Source organism: Mobula hypostoma, chromosome 12, assembly GCF_963921235.1.
Source record: "Mobula hypostoma chromosome 12, sMobHyp1.1, whole genome shotgun sequence".
NCBI classification, from domain to species: Eukaryota; Metazoa; Chordata; class Chondrichthyes; order Myliobatiformes; family Myliobatidae; genus Mobula; species Mobula hypostoma.
This window is the reverse complement of record NC_086108.1, coordinates 41,963,398-41,988,481: the sequence shown is the minus strand read 5'-3', so window position 1 is coordinate 41,988,481 and position 25,084 is coordinate 41,963,398. Positions and strand designations below refer to the sequence as shown.

The 25,084-nt window shown below is 41.2% G+C and overlaps 1 protein-coding gene across 1 annotated transcript in view; it reads left to right on the top strand.

Annotated features, from left to right (window-relative positions):
- Positions 1-7,701, top strand: part of LOC134354515 (adhesion G-protein coupled receptor D2-like) — a 56,654-nt gene extending 48,953 nt beyond the window's left edge. The window contains exons 17-19 of the mRNA XM_063063436.1: positions 287-402; positions 851-971; positions 7,663-7,701. Coding sequence (XP_062919506.1) covers positions 287-402; positions 851-971; positions 7,663-7,701 — 276 coding nt within the window. The remainder of the gene's footprint in view (positions 1-286; positions 403-850; positions 972-7,662) is intronic.
- The last annotated feature ends 17,383 nt before the right edge of the window (positions 7,702-25,084 follow it).

Here is a 25,084-nt window from a genome sequence, read left to right as displayed (position 1 = left end):
ACAATAAACACCAACTCTCTTAGTTATCTGTAACTCTCTTGGGACAAAGTGATTGTTTGTCAGGCTTTGCTGGCTGGAGTTGAGAAAATAGAATACCCTCAGATCCATAATGAGCCTGGTTATGACACAACTACTCATCTTCTGAAAGTTTATTTGTGTAAAACTCTAAATATAATTTTGCAGTTCATGTATTTAGCTTTAACCGGTTACCCCTAAATTACATTTGGCATGAGGCTTGACTTTTTCCTGGCTTTGCTGCCAAATACATTGTGTTATTGTTGTGCAGGTGAACATGTTTGTGCTTACACGAGTTGTGCTGATCACCATGTCAACAGCTAAACGGCGTGCCATCATGCTTGCTGTTAACAGCAGTCCGATGGAGCAAGCCTACGATCAGATAAGGTAAGAAACGTTGTGTAAATGATGGTGCTCAAGGGGTGGTATTGAATTGCCTTGGTATTTCTCTTCAGAAGATGTAAACTTTTCGCCCTACGTAAAAAGCAGACCACAGTACTGTAAATGCTGGGTTTGGAAAAACAAAAGCAGATTAGTGATTCAGGCTTGCATTTTTCTTAGGATCCTTAAGTAATTGACTTTTTAGAAAAAATGCAGTGTCCACATTTTGTCATTATTTCTCTGTTCTTGAGTTTACCCCTTCATGGATTCATGTTGGGTAATGACACGACTGGGATTCTCTGGGAACAACATAGCATGCAGAATGACTATAATTGCTTTAAATAATGATTTTTTTTTTGTCACTGACGCTGAGTTGCCTGCATGAAGCAGGAGTTGTGGTTTGATCTGTGACCACAAGACCATGTGGTGTGTGATTTTCTTCATTCTGTTGCAGGACTGCTGTGAAGGCGGTGCTGGTACTGTTGCCCATTTTGGGACTCACGTGGCTCTGTGGAGTACTTGTTCCATTTTCTGTTGTGATGGCGTATATCTTTGTGATACTGAATTCCCTGCAGGTGAGTGATATGGCTTCTTCCAATGCACATTGTTAGGGTATGAGTTCTTTGAGTGCTCCCATAAGATGTCTCCGCTGAACATACAGTCATGAATTTATAAAAACAAATGTTTGCTTCTTTCACTGTTCAATAGGGTGCATTGCTTAAATAATGTTAGATACTATTCTATTGTATTTTTCTAAATGTCTGTATATTTAACTTGCTCTGTCCATTCAGACGACTATTCTCTGAATTCCAGTCCATACTCAGAAACATTTCATATTAAACTAATAGGAATATGAGCATTTTATTTTCAGTAGCATTCCATGACTGGTAAAGACTAATTTGTCATTTTTTACAAGTACATTTATAGTTCACAGGTTGGCAGTGGAACATAGGAATATTTTGACATCTGCTTTTCAGTGAACTTGTAACCTGGTCTTATGATCTCGAAGTATTTTCATGGTGGGTGAAATTTTTGACTTGTGCTGTAGATTGTTTTTCCAGGAAATTTGGCAGAAAGCACATTTTTAAATTACACGCAGTTGTGCTGAAGTTTCTTACTGACAAATGTTTATTTGAGTGTTCTTCGTCCTGTTCTTAGTATTGTGCTTTTGACCATGTGCTATCAAGTGCAGACAAACTTTTTTGAAAAGGTTTGCATTTAATTACAATATTTTGATTTTGTTTGTTTTCTTTCCTTTTTCTGAAACCAGCTTTATGTGCCTGCTTCTAAATTCAGTTAGTAACAGGTCAAGAGTATATCTGGCAAAATCTGTGCTCTGCAATATCTGGAGGAACCAGATGAGCATTAAACAAAAGAGTAAGTGTAGGCCCCTCAGCTCTTCAACTACGGTCATTTCTTTAGCCACTTGTGATAAGACAAACCTCTCATTCCAGCAAATGAGTTCTGCAAATTTTTTTTGGACTGACTGCAAGGTGAATATATCCTTTCTTAAATCAGGGGGACCAAATAATTCTTCTATGCATATATTTGGGGATCAGCGTGCTAGCCAGAGAGCTCCACATTCATCTGGGACATCTTTGGCTGCTGCTTTCAAGTGCAGGAAGAAATTAATTACCTGATAGGATAGATTTCCAAGGCCCATCTGTATTCCCTTCAGCAATGGTTCTGTGGCCAGAGAATGTCAGATTAACAAGTGTAGCAAAAAGCTTCATTCAAACAATGATCTGGAGGCAGGGTGCCTCTAGAGTCCAGATGAACTGGCTGCAGGGTGCAGAGTATTAAGAAAAATAAATCAGAGATACTGAGATGTTGGTTATGTTGGTTGGAGTGGACGAGTGCCATTAATTGATATCTTAACAGCAGAGCCTAAGTTAAGAATGAATTACTCAAACCATTTAGTGGTTTAGAACATATTGGTGCATTTACGCAGAAAGCATGGCAGCTCCTCTACTTCCATAGGAGCTTCCGAAGATTTGGCATGACATCTAAAACTTTGACAAACTTCTATAGATGAGTAGTGGAGAGTATATTGACTGGCTGCATCACAGGCTGGGATGGAAACATCAATGTCCTTGAATGGAAAATCCTACAAAAGATAGTGGATGTGGCACGGTCCATCACGGGTAAAGCCCTGCCACCATTGATCACATTTACATGACAGGCTGTCGCAGCAAAGGAGCTTCCATCTACCCAGGGCTCTCTTCTCACTACTGCCATCAAGAAGGTACAAGAGCCTCAGGACTCACACCACTAGGTTCAGGAACAGTTACTAACCTTCAGCCATCAGGCTCTTGAACCAAAGAGGATAACATCACTCAACTTCACTTGCCCCATCATTGAAATGTTTCTGCAACCAATTGACTCACTTTCAAGGACTCTTCCTTCTCATGATCTCGTTATTTATTGCTTATTTATCACTATTGTTTCTTCATTTTGTATTTGCACAGTTCATTGTCTTCTGCACTCTGGTTGAATGCATTAGTTGGGTGGTCTTTCATTGATTCTGTTATAGTTATTATTCTATAGACTTGTTGATTATGCTCACAAGAAAATGAATATTAGGGTTGAATATGGTGGCATATATCTACTTCGATAATAAAATTTACTTTGAACTTTATTCTGTGTTGCACACCATGGAAGATTTCACTGAATATTGTTTGGTCCAAGAAATCTCTGCAATGCTCTCAGACTGCTGGGAGGGGTGAGGGGATGGTGGGGTATGGCTGCAGATGATTTTGTTGGCTTTATTGTAATAAATTAATATTGATTTGTAATGTCTTTAAAACACTTGTCGGCTTGTGTGAACTACTGTTTCTTGTCTTCTGGTAACTTGACTCCAAAGGTTACTTTAGCCAAGACTGACAGGGCTGCAGTCCAAAGAGTAGCTACAAAGCCAGTGCAGAGTATTAAAACAACAGATACTGCTATTTATATAACTTGCTTATTGTGCTAAATTTGATTATACAGTATGTATTATCCAAGCTCTTGTAAATAGATAATAGTGAAACAAATTTACAGGCAATAAATATTTGCATAGCCTTGTTATTGAACCAATTTTCATTTATTGTGATTTTGTCATAATTGGAAATAGCACTTAAAACTTTCAATAAATTTGCAATGACCAAGATCAATATTGAATGTAATTAGAAGTTGTCTGGAGCATTTAATTTGCATTGGCTGGGAGAACATCAGTGCAATCTCACTAATCACACATTGCTCACACGAATACAGCTGCCATCATCTTGCTTTTCCAGAAAACCTTCAGCTGTTCAAATTTCCGCAGTTGGTTGTTTCCTGCTTCTAGCAGCAGCTGTTTTGAAGTCGATATAGTGTGTGTTGAAAGATAACTCAATCGACAAATGATATTTTATTTGCTCGAGTTTAAACATCTTACTGCCCATTACTCTGTTGGCATCTAGGGCAGTAATGGAGGTCCTTTGTCTCTGTCTGTCCTTGGCCAACTTCTCTATTGTGCTCATGTTCAGGGTCATCATTTCTGCCTCTACATTATGGAGTCAACTTATTTTTGGTTTCCCGTTTTTCCTCCGCCCTTCAGGGGTGCAATGAAATGCTGACCTGATGATGAAGTTGGCTTCATCATGTGCCCAATCCATCTCCAACGTTTCTGCCATAGCTGCTTGATGACACTGAAGGAGATCTTTCTTAGCCAGAAGATATCAAGGATCTTCCAGAGGCTTGTGGTGTGGGGTGATGACAGCTTGGCAAGGGTCACTCTCAGTCATGCACCAACATTCTGACCCGCACAAGATTAAGGACAGAACACAGCTCTGGTATAGCTTCACCCTGTTATGGACGCTATACTTGGTTGATCAGGTGTTGCTCATTGTTCTGAAGATGTTTCTAGCTTTGCTGAGTCTGCTGTGGATGTCGTCCTTGGTCTCACCATCGTGCTGAGTGATGCTGCCCAGACAGGTGAATCTGCCGGTACTTGGTAAGTTGACACTGGGTAAATATTCCTTGATGTGAGGGACAAGACTCTACGGTGAGGGCCATGGTCTGAGTCTTTCTCTGGCTGGCCCTGAGTCTAACCTGTCCACCAAAGGTATAGGCACGGAGTTTTCTCTTGCATGTGATGGTAATGTGAGGTCATCCACAAAGTCAAGCTCTTCCAAAGTAGAGAACAGAGTCCACCTAATACCTCCCTGCTCACCTTTCATTGTTTGCCTCATAACCCAGTCGATCACCAGGTTAAACAATGTCACTGTCATAACGCAGCCTTACCTCACTTCTGACTTGACCTCAAAGCCATCCCCAACTGTGCAGGTGAAGTTAGCATGGAAAATATGGATGAGCTGGACAGATTTGGAAGGGACCCCATATGATTTGAGAATTCACCTGAGGCCTTCCCTGTGGATGCTACCAAAAGCCTTTTCAAATCCAGAAAATTTACACACAATTGTCTCCGGTACTGGGTGCACCGCTCTATGATGTTGGGCAGTGTGAAGATCTGGTCGATACAGCCTCTGTTCTTCCTGAAGTCAGCTTGATCTTTTCTCAAGCAGACATCGACAGCATCTGTAATCTGTTGGGCAATGACTTTGGCAAAAATCTTGCTGAGCACTGACAAAAGTGTGATGTCATGCCAGTTGTTGCAATCACTTAGTCAGGATCCTAACAGTCCTTTGTCCAGTCCTTGGGAACTTGTCCTCGTTCCTAGACAATAGTAAACAGTGGTTGCAGGGTGACTACTACAACTTTTGGTTCAGCTTTGAAAAGTTTGGTGTTCAAATTGTCATGTCCTGGAGCTTTGCTGTTCTTTAGTAAGTTAATCGTAGCAATAATCTCTTTTTTTTCTTGGGTGGACCTATGTTGATGTAGAGGTCCTCTGCTGCCTCTCACATATCAGGTTCTTCATCTGGTGCTGGTTTATTTTCAGTAATTTTCCAACATACTCTATCCATTGTGCTCCTTGCTCTTTCTCAGTTGTTAAAAGCAAACCGTTTTTATCTCTCATGGGGCCACTGGATCTGGCCTAAAATAAAATAAGTCAAAATCAGCATGGTTTCTGTGAAAGGAAATCTCGCCTGACAAATCTGTTAGAATTTTTCAAGGAAGTAACAAGCAGGGTGGACAAAGGAGAGGCAGTGGATGTCATTTACTTGGATTTTCAGAAGGCATTTGAAAAGGTGCCAAACGTGAGGCTACTTAACAAGATAAAATCCTGTGGTGTTCCAGGAAAGATACTGGTATGGCTAGAGGAATGGCTGACAGGCATGAGGTAGTGAGTGGGAATAAAGGGAGCCTTTTCAGGTTGGTTGCCAGTAACGAATGGTGTTCCTCAGGGGTCAGTATTGGGACTGCTACTTTTCACATTGTTTGTTAGTGGCTTGGATAATGGAACTGATGGCTTTGTGGCAAAGTTTGCAAATAATATGAAGGCAGGTGGAGGGGTAGGTAGTGCTGAGGAAGCAATGCAATTGCAGAAAGACTTAGACATATTGGAAGAACGGGCAAAAAAGTGGCAGATGGAATACAGTGTTGGGAAATGTATGATAATGCATTTTGGTAAAAGGAACAGTAGTGCAGATTATGATCTAAATGGGGGGGGGGGGGGAAGTTGAAACATCAGAGGTGCAGAGGGACTTAGGTCCTCATCAAGACTCCCAGAAGGTTAATTTACAAGTTGAGACTGTGCTAAAGAAGGCAAATGCAATGTTGGCATTTATATCAAGGGGAATAGAATATAAAAGCAAGGAGATGATGCTGAGGCTTTATAAGACACTACTCAGGCTGCTCTTGGAGTATTGTCAACAGTTTTGGACCCCATCTCTCAGAAAGCATGTGTTGTCATTGGAGAGGGTCCAGAGGAGGTTCACGAGGATGATCTCAGGAATGAAGGGGTTAACATATGAGGAGCATTTGGTAGCTTTGGGCCTGTACTAACTGGAATTTAGAAGAATGTGGGGATTTCATTGAAACCTACCAAATATTGAAAGGACTAGATAAGGTGGATGTGGAGAGGATGTTTCCTATGGTGGGGGTATCCAGAATGAGAGGGCATAGCCTCAAATTGAGGAGCGACCTTTTAGAACGAGGTAAGGAGGATTTTTTTTTAGCCAGAGGGTAGTAAATCTGTGGAATGCTCTGCCAAAGACTGCGGTGGAGGCCATGTCCATTGGTATACTTAAGGCGGAAACTGATAGCTTCCTGTTTAGTCAGGGTATCAAAGGATATAGCAAGAAGGCAGGTTCAGTGGGATCCAGGATTAGCCATGGTGGAATGGTGGAGCAGACTCACTAGGCTGAATGGCCTAATTCAGCTCCTATGTCTTATGGTTTTATGGCCTGGAAACTTCTGTATACTAATTTTGAACTATTTTATATATTTCACTGGTCACCTTTGGCTTGCACTGTAAGGTGTTCCATGTAGACACCCATATCCTTTCTCAGGTCTCTTCACATTCTTGTTAGCTTCAGTGTATACTAGCTGAAGTTTCACCTTAAGTCATGTTGGCTTTCCATCCAGCTCTTTCTTAATTTTCCATCTTTCTTCTAAGGCTGTCCCTCTTTCCTGCTGTGTCCATTCTTTGTTCTGCTTTCCAGCTCTGTATCCTAGATGACCCCCATTGCTCTCCTCGAAGACTGAGGCAATCATTTCCACATTGTGTGATCTTGTCTACTGACACATCCTTTCCAATGTCTTACAAGGCTTGAAGTCTGTCCTTAAGCTGAATGGTGAAGGCAGATCTCACACTGGTACCCTTGGGCTTCTCACCTTCAGAACGTTTTTGTACATGTGTCCTGGTGCGGCTGCTTCTCAGCTTGAGTTACAACAAGCTGGTGATGACTTCCTGTATCTGCTCTTTCCTTCACCTTTACATCCTGCAAGGATTGTCTCCGCATACCATTGATCATCAGAATCAGAATGAGAATTTATAAATAGTTAAATTAAATAAGTGGTGTAAAAATAGAAATAAAATAGTCATGAGGTAATGTTCAAAGGTTCAATGCCTATTCTGAGATCAGATGGCAGGGGGAAAGAAGCTGCTCCTGAATTATTGAGTGTGTGCCTCAAATGGCCAATTTGGTTCTTGTTGCGTCCATTGGGTGAGCACCATGTCACTTAGTGGATTTCATGGTGTGGAAGGAGGGACCCTTCTGTGACCAGATTGTTCATGGCACGGAATTCCACCAGTCTTCCACCATTGTTATTCATCGTTCCACATCCATGCGTGTCCATGACCCTAGTGAAGTGTGAGTTGTTATTTCCCACTTTGGCATTTAGATCTTCCATGACGACGATTATGTCAAGGTGTCGTGTTAACTTGATCTCTTATTGCAGTTGTTCATAGAAGAGTTCCTTTTCTTCAATGTCACTGTTGTTAGTTGGAGCATAGCACTGGATCACAGTCATGTTCACTTGCTTCTCTTTCAGTCTGACTCTTACCAGCCTCCTGTTGACTGGTTTCCACTCCAGCAAGCATTTCTCAATACCTTTCTTCAAAATGACAGCTACACCATCATGATGCTGACCATATTCCCCTCCTGAGCATAAAACCGTCTCACCAGTTGTTGCTTTTAGTCTGCCAGACCCTGTCCACCTGCTTTCACTGACGCACAGTATATGTAGGCTGTAACAATGGATTTCTGCAGTTACTTGTGCTAGCTTGCCAGTGTTGTACATGGTTTGTACATTCCAGAAACCAATTTTGGTCTTGGTCTTGGCAGACTTCAGGGCTTTCTTCATCATGTTAGTAGCTTCCTCGCAGTTTTCACTACCGTCAGCCATGCAAGTCCCAGGTGGAGACTCAGGGATATTGTCACACACAGATGTAGGGTTCTTCATTGCTGTTTCTGTAACAGTTTTGTTTGACCAGTCAGGATTGTTAGGCCTGCGCTGGACCTCTGAATCTGGAGGACAGGTGGACCACTCTTGGTGTGGCCTCTACCCTTTGACCTGTTTGGCATGGGTGACCCTGCCAAGAGCCAAAGCATAGAGCCCTGTCTCCGGACAACATAGCTCTCTGGCTCGTTGAGGCACGAAAGCCTCCAAACCCTCCGACAAGGTTGTGGTCCTCCTGGGGAGTTTAAAGAAAGAAAGAATTTATTCTTTCACCTAAAATGTAAAAAAAACTCACGATGCTGGGAGGCCATTCATTCCACTGAGTCTGTGTTGGGTGCAAAAGAACCACCAAAGTAAATCCCACCCCCCATCACTCAGTTCCTGACCCTGCATGCCCCAGACTTTAGCTGCTTATCCAGGCATTTTGTTAACGCTGCTGAAGGTTTCTGCCTCAAAAATCCTTTCAGCAAGTAAGAGCCCTGCTATCCTCTGGTAAAGTACATTTCTTCTGTGTCTCAATCCATCTTCCAGTTTTAGTCTTTGCCCCTGTTTCTAGACCCCTCTGCCATGATGTCAAATGTAAGAAAATCCTCTTGGGCCTTATTAGGAGTCTTTAACTGAAGGTAAATACTGGGAATTGAGGGCTCTGGATGACTGACTAGGCAGTGCAGGGCTCTGGTTTCATCCCATTCTTTAAAGACATACGGATTAGTATGTTAATTAATCACATGGGTGTAATTGGGTGGGGAGACCTCATTGGGTTGGAAATACTCGTTACTGCGTTGTATCTCTAAAATAAAAAAAACACACTCAAATAAAAGGCATGTTGAATCATCTATGACCTGATGATATTCCAGAGTCAACCTTGAAGCAGTGCAGTTGTGAAAATTTGTTGAAATATGAAGAAGATTCTTCTGTTTAGTGGCATGGTAAATATGTTGAAAAGTGAGGGGTTTTGAATCTCTAATCTGTGTGTTGCCATTGGGGGCATTGGTTTAGAGTCAGTGGAGAGATTTAAAAGCATCCAGAGGAGCACTTTTTCACACAGAGGGTGGTTGGAATATGGAACGAGCTGCCAGAGGATGCTGGAAAGGTGGATACAGTTCCGGCATTTGAAATATATTTAGACAAGGGCATGGATAGGGATGGTTTAGAGGGCTGGGTCTAGCTCAGGTAGGCAACCTGGGTAGCATGCATGAGTTGGGCTGAAAAGCCTGTTTCTGTGCTATATAACTCTGTGAAGATCAGTGCTAGGCTACAGGATTGGATAATTTTCAGAAATCGGCAATACCTATCCATAATTGGCTTCTCTGAATGCGGAGATATGGGTGAACGGACCCAGCAAGGTGAGAGGAGAGGAAACGTTAGAGACCTTGCTGTATGGTGCTCCGACATCTTGCCAGATTATCACTATAAAGCATTTTAAACTTCCTCTACTGTAGTCTGTGATATTTAAAGAAAGCTCAAGTATAATTGATTAATTCTTAACAAAATATATATTTTTTAAATACATTAAAAAGTTAAAAATAAATGAAAGGTAAACAACTCAATCACATAACTGTCCTTTGTCCCTATTTATATCTGTACTGTCTTTGGGGATGTTCTGAAACAGAGATAATTAACTACATGTAGTGCAGATAAGTGGGAAATAACAACTCACACTTCACCAGGGTCATGGGCATGCATGGATGTGAAACGATGAATAACAATGGTGGAAGGCTGGTGGGATTCTGTGCCATGAACAATCTGCTCACAGAAGGGTGCTTCACTGTGGAAGACAAGATTCTTCCATAGATTCTGCCTCCTCTGCTGAGTTCCTCCAGCATTTTGTGCGTGTTGGTTTTGAATCAGAATATGGCTTATTATCATTGACATAATGTCATGAAATTTGTTGTTTTGTGGCTGTACTGCAATGCAAGACATAAAAATTACTCCAAGGTACAGTAAGAAATAAAATAATTAAATTGAAGCATCTGCAATTAATAAGCACAAAATACTCAGTCATAAGATGCTAAAGATTGCAAAAACCAATAAAGCTGTAATTGATTTCAAGAGATGATTAATTAATGCTGTCTTCTCACGTCGTCTCCAGCAATGTACTGTATATGAGATGTGCATGTTTCTAATCAGAAAAATCAGTGGTTCTAGTTTTCAAAACCTACCACCAGATGGCGACATTGCCTCATTACTTGGCCTCTGCACTGCTAGGGTTTCTCTGAAATGAGGGGTTAGATTGCATTTCTTTTAGCTTTGAATTGCAGCGTTGCTTTTTGCTGACTTATGGAAGTTGCCAAAGTTGAGTAAAGTGATTGACTAAACAATTAGAGAGGTGGTGATTACTTGCCTTCTCCGAGACATTGGCAATGTAACGTGGGGTAATGCTGCTTTTACAATAGTAGGGCAAGTTAAGCATTGGTGTGGTAATGTGGCAGAGATAATTTCCGTGCTCTGTTTTGTGTGCTACGTTCTGCAAAAAAAAAATTGATGTGCGCTTATTCAGGATGTTAATCATTTGAAAGTTCTTACCAACCCTACGACTACTTTATAGTGGACCTCAGCTGTTCATTAATAGACATAGAGATTTTGAACAATAAAATAATTTTGTTTGCTAGCTTTAACAGGATCACCTCGCAAGTGTCTGTGACCTTCCTAATTGTTGCAGAGCCCATTAGCAGTACTTTGTAGATAGTGTGTGTATTGAAGAGGATAATGGATACCTGCAGATGAATTACTACAAAGCAGTAATCCAGTTGAGGGCAAATCATGATTGCTGTCTGGAACACCCAGATTGGATTACTGAATTTCGATAATCTGTTAATGTATACCTGAAGAATTTCTTGCCACTTAGTTGTTACTTTCTTCATTGCCCGAATCTGAGACTATTGCTGTATGTGTCCACGGAACATCATTCTGTGTACTGGGTAAGGTTAGGAGGCGCAACTGGCAACATTGTTCATTTATAATGGGAACATAAATATCTAATGCAGTACTTTTGAGGTTATTTCCTTGTTCATTTTTCTATTTTGTTCAAGTTTTTACATTTGTTTTTCATTTATTTCTATTTAAAATAAAACAATATATTTATTGCCATTCTTAAGAGTTTATTGGCTGAACACGTTAAAAATATACGTAAACTCCAAACTGAAATGCTAGTATTTACATAGGGAGATTAAGATATTGTTACCATTTAACTAAGGTTAATAACAGAGATGAACAAAATACTGTTGTTTCCTATTGGAATTGTATATTCTCCTGCATTTATTTTCAGCTGATTAGGTAGAACATGGTAAATATAGATTACAGATTATTCTCAAACCTGCTTGATAATTCCTAATAACAATTCTTGATGTAGCAGACATGTGTCCTCATTGAACAATACAAGGAGTGGACGGTATATCTTTGCTTTCAAAGGAACACACAGAGAACTTGCCACAAGATTAAGAATGTTAAAGGACCTCATAATTCTTCATATTAAACTAAAAGAATTTAGTATTGAAATAGCTTTGAAACTTTTTCTCCAAATTAAGTACACCATTAAGAGACTGAGGTTTTTGTTCATTGCATATGTGCTTGTGGATCGAATGAAGCTGAGCATCTAACATACCTCACTTGACTTCTTGAGAAATGGTTACATGTTGTCTGTAACTTTGACATTTGCTGACAGTTCTTTCGTTCAAAGTGTGACTTCCATGAAACCAATTATACACTCAAAAACAGTTTTTAAAAAATTTGGATTGAAAGCAAATCTTAAGAACTTTAGCTTCATCAACAGTGTATTTGTGAATATATCAGTAAGTGTCAACTAGTTGATATGACCTCAGATATTTGGTTGAAACTGACATTCAGGTTTACGTTATTTTGGAAACTTTGGATATTTAGAACTTATACTACTGATTCCTCTTTCATCATCTTTGCATTTTGAATGTGGCGTTCTAATTGTTGGAATTGATTTTTTTTTGGAGAGGCAGTTAAATTTTATTCTTATACACAGGATTTTAAAATTAGTGTCCGTCACTGATTTATGGTTTAGGTCAGTCCCAGCTCAGTTGTTCTTTTTAATCCACTATGAACTCTTGTCAAAGGATTAAAACTCCAGCCTTTTAAAATGGCAGATGAAGATTCAATGTTGTTTTATAAAAAGAATAAATCCATTTGTGTTTACTGATTTGGTATGCTAACCAGAGCTTCGTATATGCCCAAAGCACAATTTGAAATGCAGCTTTCTACATGCAGAATACTGAGATTGTTTTCAATGTTAGATCCCACTGAATAACTGAACTGTTTCCACTTCCCTCACAGCTCTAATTTCCTGTTCAATGAATGCCATTCTCATTCGCCGCATATACTTTCTGTGGTTTTGCAGATATTTATTCAGTCTTGCACTGAGATTATAAAATGCAATGCTATTATTCTATTATTCCTTAATGTCAGGCGTTTCTTCTTTTGTAATTGTGGAAACTCCACTATCTTCTTAAATAACTGTAACACTAGTGAGCTAGCCAAATACCTTGGCTAATTGGAATGAATTACATTAAACGCTGATTCACTACTGTGACAAGAATATTTTGTGCTATCAATAACACAGTGTAAACAAAAGATAGTAAGCTACTGTGATTTAATTGAACTTGTCATGAAAGAGCAGACTTTTGACAACATCAACACATCCCAAAGCCAACGAAGAAGGCAAGGGCATTTCTTGAACAGCATTCATTAAATAATGACCTTTAAAACAAATGTAGTGAGCTTGCTGATGGATGAGTACTTTCTAGGACAGAAGGGAAAAGATCATTTGCTCCTATCTGAAATAATGATATTGGATCCTTTATATTTCACTCAAAAATGCAGATGGGGCATTGCTTTTGGCATTGTATCTGTAAGATGATGCTCAGACAATACAGCAATCCCTCAGTTCTGCAGCTTAGAATTTTGATATGTTTTTGAGGTAAAGTGAAAACATTAACTTGAAATGCCCCCAAGATGGTGCCTTTTCTCTTACTGAGAAGCAAATCACCATTAATTAATAAATACTTTGGACACCACTGGAAAGCAGAATCCGGACAAAAAAATCATCGCATATACAGTGTGGAGTAAATTCAGACAAGTGGAACGTTCGCCAAAAAAACAGGCATTGCAACATTGTGAATCCGATCAGTAAATTTATCCTCTTGCTGTGATGTCCATTTTTTTTTGCTTAGGTTTTCAATAAATGTTTAAAACAAACATGTTTACTGAAGATCCTGATTTTGTGGCAAAGAAATGAGTAACAGAAGTTGGTCACATGTCTTCTTTCACAATCTTTGGAAAAAGATTACCAAAGGGTTGGCAGTGAATAGTGCATTCTTCCATAACCACTACATTTCATTGCTCTCAGAGCTGGTTGATTTAAGAACACAGTGTTGTAAAGGTTAAAGGCAATCTAGTGCCTTCTCTACTGTCATTTAATATCAGTATAGATCCTGGTCCATTTTGCCTCCCTGATTGCCATTTCATCTGATATCCTTCCTTAGCGTTTCATCTTCTGAGCTTTGACTGTTGGCATGTGCTCAGTTATCAGCGGATCAGATGGATGAAGTCAAGACCTATAACTATCTACAACCTAAATGGCTGATCCCTGATCTTCTGTTTTTTCCTTTCTAGATTCTGTAGCTAAAGCAAATGATTTTTCTGTGTTTACTGCTTCAGTCGTTACTCTCATGAATCATAGAGTTTCAAGCATAGTAACAGGCCCTTATGCCAATTATCAAGTACCTGTCTAAACAAAACCCTGTTTACTATGACTTGATCTGTAGCAAATTATATCTTGGCAATTCAGAAGCTTATCCAGGTGCTTCTTGAGTGTTTATCCTTCTCAGGCTGTGGGCTTTAGCTGTCAACTATTTCCTCAAATCCATTGAATCTCTTGTTCCTCACCTTTAACCTATGCCCTCTGCTCTTAGAAACCTCTATGGTGGGGAGAAAGGTTTCCTGCTGTATACTGTATCTGCCCCTTTCACAATTTGTATCCTTGAGAATCTGCTACTCCTAGGAAAGCAGCTGTAGTCTCTCCCAACAAATCTCTTCTGCACCTTCTCCACCATAATTATCGGCTTCTGAGCTCTGTAAGCCAAGTATTATTCACTCAGTCTTTGAGGATAGCTCCCCTTATCAGTGGATATGTTCAGTAGAATAATAGTGCAGTATCTCCATGGCAAATAAAGCCTTCTATATGTATGTAGGTCAAACCTTGATGCATAAAAATAAAAGCTAAACACGAAAAATTCTGCAGGCCAGGCAACATCTATGGAAATGAATAACCACTTGAGTTTTTGGCTTGAGACTCTTCTTCAGAAATAAAATCTAATTTTAATCTCAGTAGGAGATCTTGGCCTATACATTCTAATTCTGTTCCTTTGGTTGTAAATTGATAAGGGAATTGGTAAGGGTTGATTAAAAGAAATGATGTTTAAGTGGAGTGGCCATTATGTGAGTAGGACTGAGTTAGAGTGGGGTACTGAGGCTTCAGTGAGAAGAGGTGGAGGCTCGGGTGACGGTTCTGTTAAATTTCTCTTTCTTTATCGCGTAGCAAGAGTGGAGATGTGTTCTTCATGCAAGATGTGGGAGATCTGGGAGACCGCCATCTGTGTGGTGCATCCAGCTACAACTCCTGTTACGTACTTCATGGATATTTTGTGACTGTTTTATCAGGATGATGTAATGGTCTTGCGGAGGTCACATGATGTAATTTTCCCGCCAATGTGAGATCATGTGATGACCTGTTCTCACAAGGTATACGAGGGTAGACCTCTGGTGATGCAGTTAGTTTTCAGTTAGATCGTCCATCAGATACTCCGCTACGCTGCGTATTAGTCTCATGATGCGGTGTAGTTTTAAAACGGAGTTTTACTTTCAATTGTAAGGTACAGAAATGTTGGGCTGGTAGTTTCACCAATCGCTGCCAGGTTTGTTGATGAATCTTTTCAGTAGTATTGGAGAGTGAAGATGGGAACCTGAAGGAGTCGTTCTGTGGTTTTGGGGAGGATCGACCATTATTGAATTCGTTCAAGAAAGAGTGATCTGTATAAGATAACTTCTGATAAAAGCAGCAGAAAAGGTTGTGCAGTACCTCGTCTATCCTACAGAGAAAAAGGTCAGTGCCTTTAAACCGTTTTATTTCTGTCGTCGTGAATCCTGCGGACAAGGCAGGTTCCGGCTGGGATCGGCAGTAACGTCGTGTCTTCGAGGGATTCTTTACTTCAGGAAAGTCTCTCCTAATTGACTGTATAAATATCTTGGACTTTCAAATTTACCATTCTAAGAACTGTGTTCTAATTTACCACTTTAAGACTGCGTTCGCATTTACCGCTTTAAGAACTAGTACTGAGTTTGGTGGTTTGTTAAATGGCCGCATAGCAGTTTACTTCCGGTTAAGGTTTTCGTTTGCTTATCTTTTTACTAATATTGAGCAGAGTTTAATAAATGGTTATTTGTTTATAAAACCTGACTCAATTCTATATTCATTGTTGCCAGTCACGTGACACTCATTACAGATCGTGTTAGAGAGATGGAGCTGCAGCTGCAAGACCAATGGCTCAGTTGAGAGAATGAGAGGGTGATAGGTAGGAGCTATAGGGCCGAGGTTGCAGGACAGGTAGCTGGGTGATGGTCAGGAGAGGGAAAGTGAATTGGTGGATGGTGCATATGACCCCTGTGGCTGTTCTCCTCAGTAAAAGTACAGTCAGCCCTCCTTATCCGCGAGTTCCGCATGCGCAAATTCAACCAACTGTGAATTGAGAAAACCCGGAAGTGCTCTTCCAGCACTTGTTGTTCGAGCATGTACAGACTTTTTTTTCTTGCCATCATCCCCTAAACAATGCAGTACTGTATACCAACTATTTACATAGCATTTACATTGTATTAGGTATTATAAGGAATCTAGAGATGATTTAAAGTATATGGGAGGATGTGCGTAGGTTATTGTGGATCGGGATCGAAAAAAACCTGCAAGTTCTCTTACTAAGTAAGTCGGAACAGGTACATCTGGTACTATTTAGCATCAGTTAGTCGAATGTTTGTCTTAGTATATAGTATATATTTTACCATTCTATGCATATAAAACACTTAAGAAACGGATGTTTCAGTGCTGAGTTCGATCCAGTGACAGACCGCTCCCGAGCACACTCTCCATCCGTGCCGGGTTGATGTGGATGATCAAAAAACCAAAACCCAATAATTAAACCACTGCATTGCTTAGTAATAATTGTAGCTTTCATTGGGGCAGGGCCTTTCTCACTTTATCCTTTAAAATTGTTCTGATTGTTGACCGACTGTAGCCTAACATTTTTCCAATGACCGATGGCATTTCGTCTCTTTCCGATCGGTTTATTATTTCCACTTTATTTTCAATCGTGATCGTGATTATTTTCATGAACAGAAACACTGCAGATTCAGAGCTCTGCCGCTGGGTCCTGATGTCCACCGCCCTGAGCCAGGTTAAATAAGGTCTAGGGTTCCGCTGGGTCCTAAGGTCCACCGCATTGAGACAGGTTGAATAAGGGACTTAAGCATCCGCGTTTTTTGGTATCCGTGTGGGGTCCCGGGAGCAATCCCTCGCGGATAAGGAGGGCTGACTGTATACCATTTTGGTTACTGGGAGTAGTGGGGGGTGGAGTTGAAAGCCCTAGTGTCCAGGTCTCTGCATGGAGACTAGCTTTGTGGCTCAGAGTGAAGGAGAGTGGGGGGTGGGGTGGGGTGGTGATAGGGGATTCAATAGTTAGGGGAACAGACAGGAGATCTTGTGGATATGAAAGATACTTCCAGATGCTATGTTTCTTCCCAGGTCCCAGGGTCAGGGACATCTCAGATCAGGTCCGCAACATTTTTAAGTGGGTGGGGGGGGGTGTTCACATTGGTACCAACAATATAGATAGGGATGAGGTCCTGAAGAGAGAATATTGGGATCTAGGTAGGAAGTTGAAACACAGATTTCAATGGTAGTCATTTCTGGATTGCTGCCTGTGCCATATACCAGTGAGGGTAACAATAAGATGATATGATAATTGAATATGTGGATGAAAAACTGGTGCAGGCAGCAGAGTTTCAGATTTGTAGATCATTGTGATCTCTTTTGGGAAAGTATGACTTGTATAAAAAGGGATGGGTTACGCCTGAACTTGAGAGGGTGCAGTGCCCTTGCAGGCAGATTTGCTAGAGCTGTTGGAAAGGGTTTAAGCTGGATTGACGGGGACAGAAACCAGGGTGCGAGGTCAGAGGATGGAGCAGTTGGTGTAAAGGTAGATGCAGTGTGTGGGGAAACTGTGAGGAAGGTTAGAAAGTGGATAGGGCATGATTACAGTCAGTTGGATGGGTTGAAATGCATTAACTTTCATGTGAGCAGTATCAGGAACGAGGATGAATAACTTACAACATTGATCAATACATGAAGCCATGATCTGGCAATGATCCCTGGATCCTCGGTGGCCACAGGAGCAGTACCAGCAGACTAGAGGAGGTGATTTTTATAGATTATTTAGATGAGGAAGTGGAAAGGTGGGTTAGTAAGTTTGCAGGTGTTGTGGAATGTGTAGGTTATAATGGGACATTGTGGAGGTGCAGAGTTGGGCTGAGAAGTGGCAGATGGAGTTCAGCTGGAGAGGTGTGATGTGATGCACTTTGGAAGATCAAGCTCGAAGGCAGAGCACAAGGTTAGTGGCAAGATTCTTAGCAGTGTGGAAGAATAAAGGGATCTTGGAGTCCATGTCTATAGATCCCTCAAAGTTGCTGCTCAAGTTGATACGATAGTTAAGAAGGTGTATGGCGTGTTGGCCTTCATTAGTCGGGGAACTGAGTTTAAGGGTCGCAAAGTAGTGTTGCTGCTCTGCTTAGTCTAGACTTGGAGTATTATGCCTAGTTCTGGCCGCCTCATTATAGGAAGGATGTGGAATCTTTGGAGATGGTGGAGAGCGTGTCTTACAAGGATAGGATGAGTAACTGGGGCTTTCTCTTTGGAGCAAAGGAGGATGAGAGGTGTCTTGACAGGTGTACAAGCTGGTAAGAGGCATAGATCGAGTGGATAGCCTGAGACTTTTTCCCGGGGTGGAAATAGCTAAAACCAGGGGACATAATTTTAAGATGAATGGAGGAAAGTATAGAGGAGATGTCAGAGGCAGGTTTTTACACTAAGAGTGTTAAATGCATGGAATGCACTGCTGAGTGCAGTGGAAGTAGAGGCAGATACATTAGGGACATTTAAGAGACTCTTAGATAGGCAGATGGATGAAAGGAAAATGAAGGATTATGTGGGAGGGATGGGTTAGATTAATCTCGGAGTAGTTTAAAGGGGTCAGCACAACATGGTGGTCTGAACTGCCTGTACTGTTCTGTATTGTTTTATGTTAATCATGACAATAAAGGCTAGTGCATCATTTCTCTTTGTAATCATTTGTTGAACCTGCGTCTTCAAACCAACGCAACAATACCCCTCTGTACACAATTTGATTCCTCTGTGTTTCAGTTAGTATTCTGATTTTCCATTCTTTCCACCAACATGAATATTTTCACGTTTTCCACATTGCACCTCTCTGCTACTGCCTTCCTCCCTCACCCAGCCCATCCGTAGCACCGCATTCTCTTTGCCACTCATCTTGGTCGATTACATGAGTGGCATGGAGGGAGAGGGGCTCGAGCTCATGTCTCTTGAAGCCTGGATCAGAGATATGTGTCAAGTCCTGGAGCAACACCTGGGAAATGGAATTGGAGTAATTAAATAAAAATAAACAGCCATTGTCAGTAATCTAGAAGTGATAGGACTGTTGTAAACGCCTTCAGGGCAGGAAAGCTGCCACCCTTATCTGGATTAAATGCCAGGCCCATGAGGCAGACCATGTACTGCCTGAAGAAATGTTGATGTTGCAAGTGGCCAGATGAATTAAAACCCTCTTTCCCTCATATTTTAGGTATTACCAGCAAACATGGTTTGTCATACAACAGGAATTCTGCAGATGCTGGAAATTCAAGCAACACACATCAAAGTTGCTGGTGAACGCAGCAGGCCAGGCAGCATCTCTAGGAAGAGGTACAGTCGACGTTTCAGGCCAAGTCCCTTCGGCAGGTCTTGGCTTGAAACGTCGACTGTACCTCTTCCTAGAGATGCTGCCTGACCTGCTGCGTTCACCAGCAACTTTGATGTGTGTTGCATGGTTTGTCGTACTGTTTTTTTAAGCTATTAACATGAAACGTGAATATTTGCAGGCACAATATGGCATCACATGATCGAGGGTCTACACTCAGGGAAATACCCCCTGCTATTCTGGATTCTGTGATTGCTTTCTCTTTTGTACTACCTCGATGTACTTGTGTATGGAATGATCTGTCTGAAAGGTTTGCAAAACAAAGCTTTTCACTGTACTAATTGATAATTCATTCCCCTGCTCTGCCTCTATGCTCTTACCTCATTTACACCTTATGAGCCCTATCTAATGTAACAGTGTCTGTAATGTTTTTCACAGCTCAGTACAGTCATGTTCCTGGAAGCTATTGAGGGAACCGATGGTGGGGAATTGAATAGTGAGGAAAATAGGCTTTAGTGTGACTCGCTTCATCGGGGCGAGAGTCTGCTGATGAGGCAGCAGATTTGTAAACACAGAAAGATTAACCGAAGAGAATCTTTATTTTCAGTAGGAGTGTTTGGAACATCCTCTATCTGCATCACAACGCCACGTAAATGAGGAGCAGTAATGCATCTTGGTGTGATTTTAGAGAGAAAAAAACTTGTTGAATAAAATCTTTATCAGTGAACACCTGTAGCTACTTGGGTACTGAGACAAGGTGAGCTTAGTACTTGGGTACAGAGGACAGTAAAAGCTGCTCCCTCCCCCATTTGTGTCATTTATGGGGACGAGTTTATACGAAGGGTCCAAAGCATTGTTGGGGAACCCTACTACCCATCCCACAATCTTTTTGATTCACTACCATCAGGAACATCAGAACTAGGATGACCATAAAGGGTAGCAGCTTCTTCCCCAAGGTTGTGAGATGAACAAATATTCTGCCATCATCGAGGTCTCGTCATTAGGACAGCAAGCTGTCTACTGTTTACCTGTGCTCTGCTTGACTACATTCTAACTTATTTGTAGTATAACTTGGATGGCAGGGTGGAGATGCATCTCTACCGAAAGAGGTGTAAGGTGCTCCTTCCCTCCGCTAGCCTGCAGCTCACCCTCGGACAAGGAGTAGCACCTGCTTTTGCCCCACACCCCCGATCAGGGTCACGTGAAGCCACGGGAGCAGGGGTTGGGTGGTCACGTATCACAAGTCCTGGTTATCTCTGTGAAAAGCATTGATAATGGCTGGGGTCACCCATCTTGTAAAGACACTGCCCAGAAGCAGGCAATGGCAAACCACTTCTGTAGAAAGATTTGCCAAGAACATCATAGTCACCATGATTGCCAACATCATATAACACAGCACATAATGAGGAAATGATAGTATAGTATTTTGGTTTATGTAGTGTGTGTGATATATGTTGTGTGGGAGCAATGTGGCCCAGAGGAATGTTGTTTCGTTTAGTTGTATATATATACAGGCAGATGACAATAAACTCGAACTTGAACTTGAAATTAGAGCAACCAGGCTACTGTGTGTCATCTGGTTGGTGATTATGCTTGATTGTGAATGATTAATGTGACATGGTGTTAAATATGGAAATTTAAGACCAAGTTTATCCCCTTCTCAGCTGTCACAGTTGTGTCTCTTCAGCCCGAAAGTCTTCCTTATCCCGCTCCCTACTGCTGCTAATGTACCCTCTTCCCTCTCAAATTTTTGGAAGTTGATTACTTAGATGCCAGGATGCCACAATAAGAGCAGCTGGTTTGAGGAAACTCGACGACCACGGCATTAGAAATGTTACCTTTGGAGTTTCCTGCGGTGAAAGTGGGAGTGCGTATTTTTAGAATAAAGAGATGAGTGGCATGCCGTGCGTTCTCCAGACAGATGCCTCCTTCAGTATACATTTCCACTTTATTCCTTGGTAATCTGATGAATAGAGAGTGCGCTTGTGACCAAAGTTAGCGGGCCAGATGCTGTGAAACCAGGGACCGTCACACTGGCTGAGACATTTGTCTCAGTGACGATTGCATAAGTAGCACAGAATAGTTTCTGTATTGCTTGTTCTGCTGTGTGTGGCAGCTTTGTCCTCTATTCTGAAGCCGTGATTCTGGTCTCTAACTGGAAATCTCACTTGGACAGTTTCAGCTATACAGACTGGTTGTTGAATGTCCAAGAAGCTCTCAAAGCCACTTTTTGTGGAACTAAGCCAGATGAACTGCGTAAAGGCCAAACTTGAGACCCAGTTTGGACCAGACTACTGGTAGTAAGCGAGGGATCAGAACCCAGTACAACTTGGTAGAAGAGTTTGAATGAGAGTGGGACGGGTGAGGGCTGACAGTACAGGTGTTTGCAATGAAATCTGGAGACTTAAATATGTAAAACAAAGATGTTATGAAAACTTAATTTAGCACATACCATATAAAAGGCAAGGTCAGTGTTAGTTTTTGAAAGGATTCAAGTTTTTGCATTTTGTAGGGTAAGACAAAAACCAGGTTAAAAATTTTATGGGTGCTGGGAACATTCAGCGTGTCAGCAGCATTATGGAAGGGGCAACGGTTAATCTTTAATGTTAACCTTCCTTTTGTCATTCTGATAAAGGAGAAAACAAATTAGTTTTAAAGTCTAGAAGTTGAGGTGCTGTTCCTCAACCTTCCGTATAGTGGGGTGTCCATTTAGAACAGAGATGAGGAGGAATTTCTTTAGCCAGAGAGTTGTGAATTTGTGCAGCCATGGAGGTTAGAAGTTGGTGGGTACTTGATTAGTCAGTCTACGAAGGCAGGAGATTGGGGCTGAGAGGGAAAATGGGTCAGCCATGATAAAATGATGGAGCAGACTCAATGGGCCAAATGGCCTATTTCTGCTCCTATATCTTATGGTCTTGTTATAATAGTACACGAGACTGTAGGCAGATAAGAGTGGTTAAAATGGAGAATTAAAATGACAGGCAACAAAGAATGCTGGTGATAACACTGAAGAAGCCACATCTTAATTCCCCTGTCACTCATATTCCTACCTCAGTGTAGTACGCAATGTTGGAAAATCTGCACGCCAATCCCTGCTCTTCTTGGAAAGACTTTTTGGTTTCCCAGATGGCTGGAAGGAAGGTGGGTAAATATGACACATTCTGAGATTACATGAGCTGCATCTATGGGGGAGGGGTGAAGTGGGGATGTGAAGGATTTTCTGATGCAGGGTTTTGACCTGAAACTTTGACAATTTCTCTTCCCAGCAGATGGTGCTTGACCCGTTGATTTCCTTTAGCCGATTATTTGCTGCTATGTTTCCTTTCTTTCCACGTTTTGACAAAGTCTTCATCTTAAAACATGAACTCTATTTTTTTTTTGCCACAAAAGCTGCCTGATCTGCTGACTATTTTCACCATTTTCAGTTTTATTTCAGATTTTGTGCATTATCAGTTGTATGTTACCAATGTTGCTTTTGACAGACACAATGCAACCAGCTCCTTTGTGAATTCTGCATTATTTATCACCAGGAGCTTTCTGAAGAACTGTGACTCTGTAAATTACAAAGGAATTTCAGTTCTGAAGGTTTGATCCTTGAGTGGAAAATTTCCAGATATCACTTCTTAAAGTTTCCTCTCCAAATTATTTCTTCTTTATTTTTCTGGTACATTTTGATCCCTGAGTAGAATTAGAAAAATGCAAAGAAACATAGATCATTTCTCAAGGCCAAACAGATGTCAAATTTGATTCAGAAAATTATTCATTTATTTAATCTGTATTAGATGTGGTATTAGCTCCTGCCGATTTAGCTTGTGCTTAACAACACATTCACGGCATTGCATAGAAATTCCAGTGCAGAAAAATTCCAGCCAGACAGCCATGTTGGTGTTTGAACTTCCCACGAGCATTAATCTGAGTGTCAGCTCTGTTCCCATATCCTTTTCTTTTGCTTTTGCTTCAAGTGGATATTCAAACAATTCTTTAGATGTCAGCATGGTTTCAGTTTAACTCACTTATCCAGCTCATCTATTCTGCAACATTGCAACCCTCTTTTGCATAAAAGGGCAAGTAAATTAATCTTGCATGGGCTCTTTGCATATTTTTTATGCATTTGTAGGATGAGTGTGTTGGTGGCAGGGCCAACATTTTACTGCACAACCCTATTTGTTCTTGAAAGTAGGACTGAGCTATTATCTTGAACTATTGCAGCCTATCAGATGATTATCTGTCCATAAAGGATATATTATCTAGGACTTTACACCCAGGGTTAATGATAATATGACAATATGCTCACATCAGGATGCCAGATGACTTAGTGGAGTTTAAGGAAGTCGGTGGATGATAAGAAAGAATAAAAAGCTGCAGGTGATGGTGTTTCCATTAATCCCTTTTCATTGGGGTCGCCCTTGTAGCCCTTTGAAGTAACCGCAGGTCATTTTGTAGATAGTTTATGAAGTCATATGTGGCATGGAAACAGATTTTTGACTGAACTGATGTTCCCATTTAAGTTTGTCCATACTGCTCTTAAGTGTGACCAATTGCATGGAGTGAATGTTTGGGATGGGTTCCAGTCATCCTGGATAGCATTGATATAAGATGTTCTTTGAGATATTCATCCAGACAAGTGGATAGTATTAAATGTAAACCTTCAATTAATTTAAAAGTTAAAAGTACAGTTTTAATACTATATTGAATCCACTGAGATTGCCGGCCGGTTTAGTGAGCAGAGCGGCGGACACCCCTGCTGAAATCTGGAGGAAAACACACAGAGGATGCAGAGTGGGATCACAAAGGTGAGGAAAGAGAACCGGGTCGAGACAACAGAGACTTATGGAGAAGAGGAGTTCGGTGGGTAATAAAATGGACGAGTTCACGGCGCTAGCCAGGCATCAGAGAACATTTCAGAAGTGCAGTGTTATGTGTTTTACTGGAACGGGGCTGCACGAGGACATACCCGATCAAATCTTTTCCATGACCGTTCGGGCTGACTGGAAGTGCACTGACAGCGGTAAGCGTAAAGGAGTTGGGTGCTTACTGTTCTGGTTAACAACGGATGGTGCAATCCGGGTCATATTATGATCGAGGAACGTGTTTGTAGACCGGATATTGAACTTTTTGCTGTTGGACCTTGGCCATATTCCACCAAGATACAACACTGGGTGTCACGGGGTTTGTTCCTGCCTGTGGCCATCGAACTTTGCAGCTCCTGCCGTGGAGGGTCAGACACCCTGAGCCAATAGGCTGGTCCTGGACTTATTTTCATCTGGCATAGTTTGCATATTGTTGTTTGATTGTTTGTGGTTTTTGTATTGTTATATTTATGCTCTATTCTTGGTTGGTGCGGCTGTAACGAAACCCAATTTCCCTCGAGATCAATAAAGTATATCTATCTATCTATCTACTAGGTCAAGAATTGGTATAAAATTGAAAAGTATTAATTTTTGTTTCACCCACCACCTCATTAGATTTTAGAAAGCTCATAGGGGTGACTTGGATTATGTGTGATCATGCAAGATGGGTGATTGTGATTCAGCAGCTGGAATTAGAGGCAATGTGGAACAGGCTATGAGCTAGCTAGCTGTTGTTTTGAACTATTGCTGAGAACAGACTCTGTGTGGCCCGATCATACAGCAGGGAAATTGGCCCTTTGGTCTAACTGGATACCTATCCACACTGATATCATTTTCTTGCCTTTGGTACGTATGCTTCTATTTATTTCCTGTACACTTTACCAGTCTGTGTGTTTTAAAAATGCTGCAGTTGTCCCTGCATTGCCACCACCTCCGGTACTTTGTTTGATATACTCACCATCAACTGTG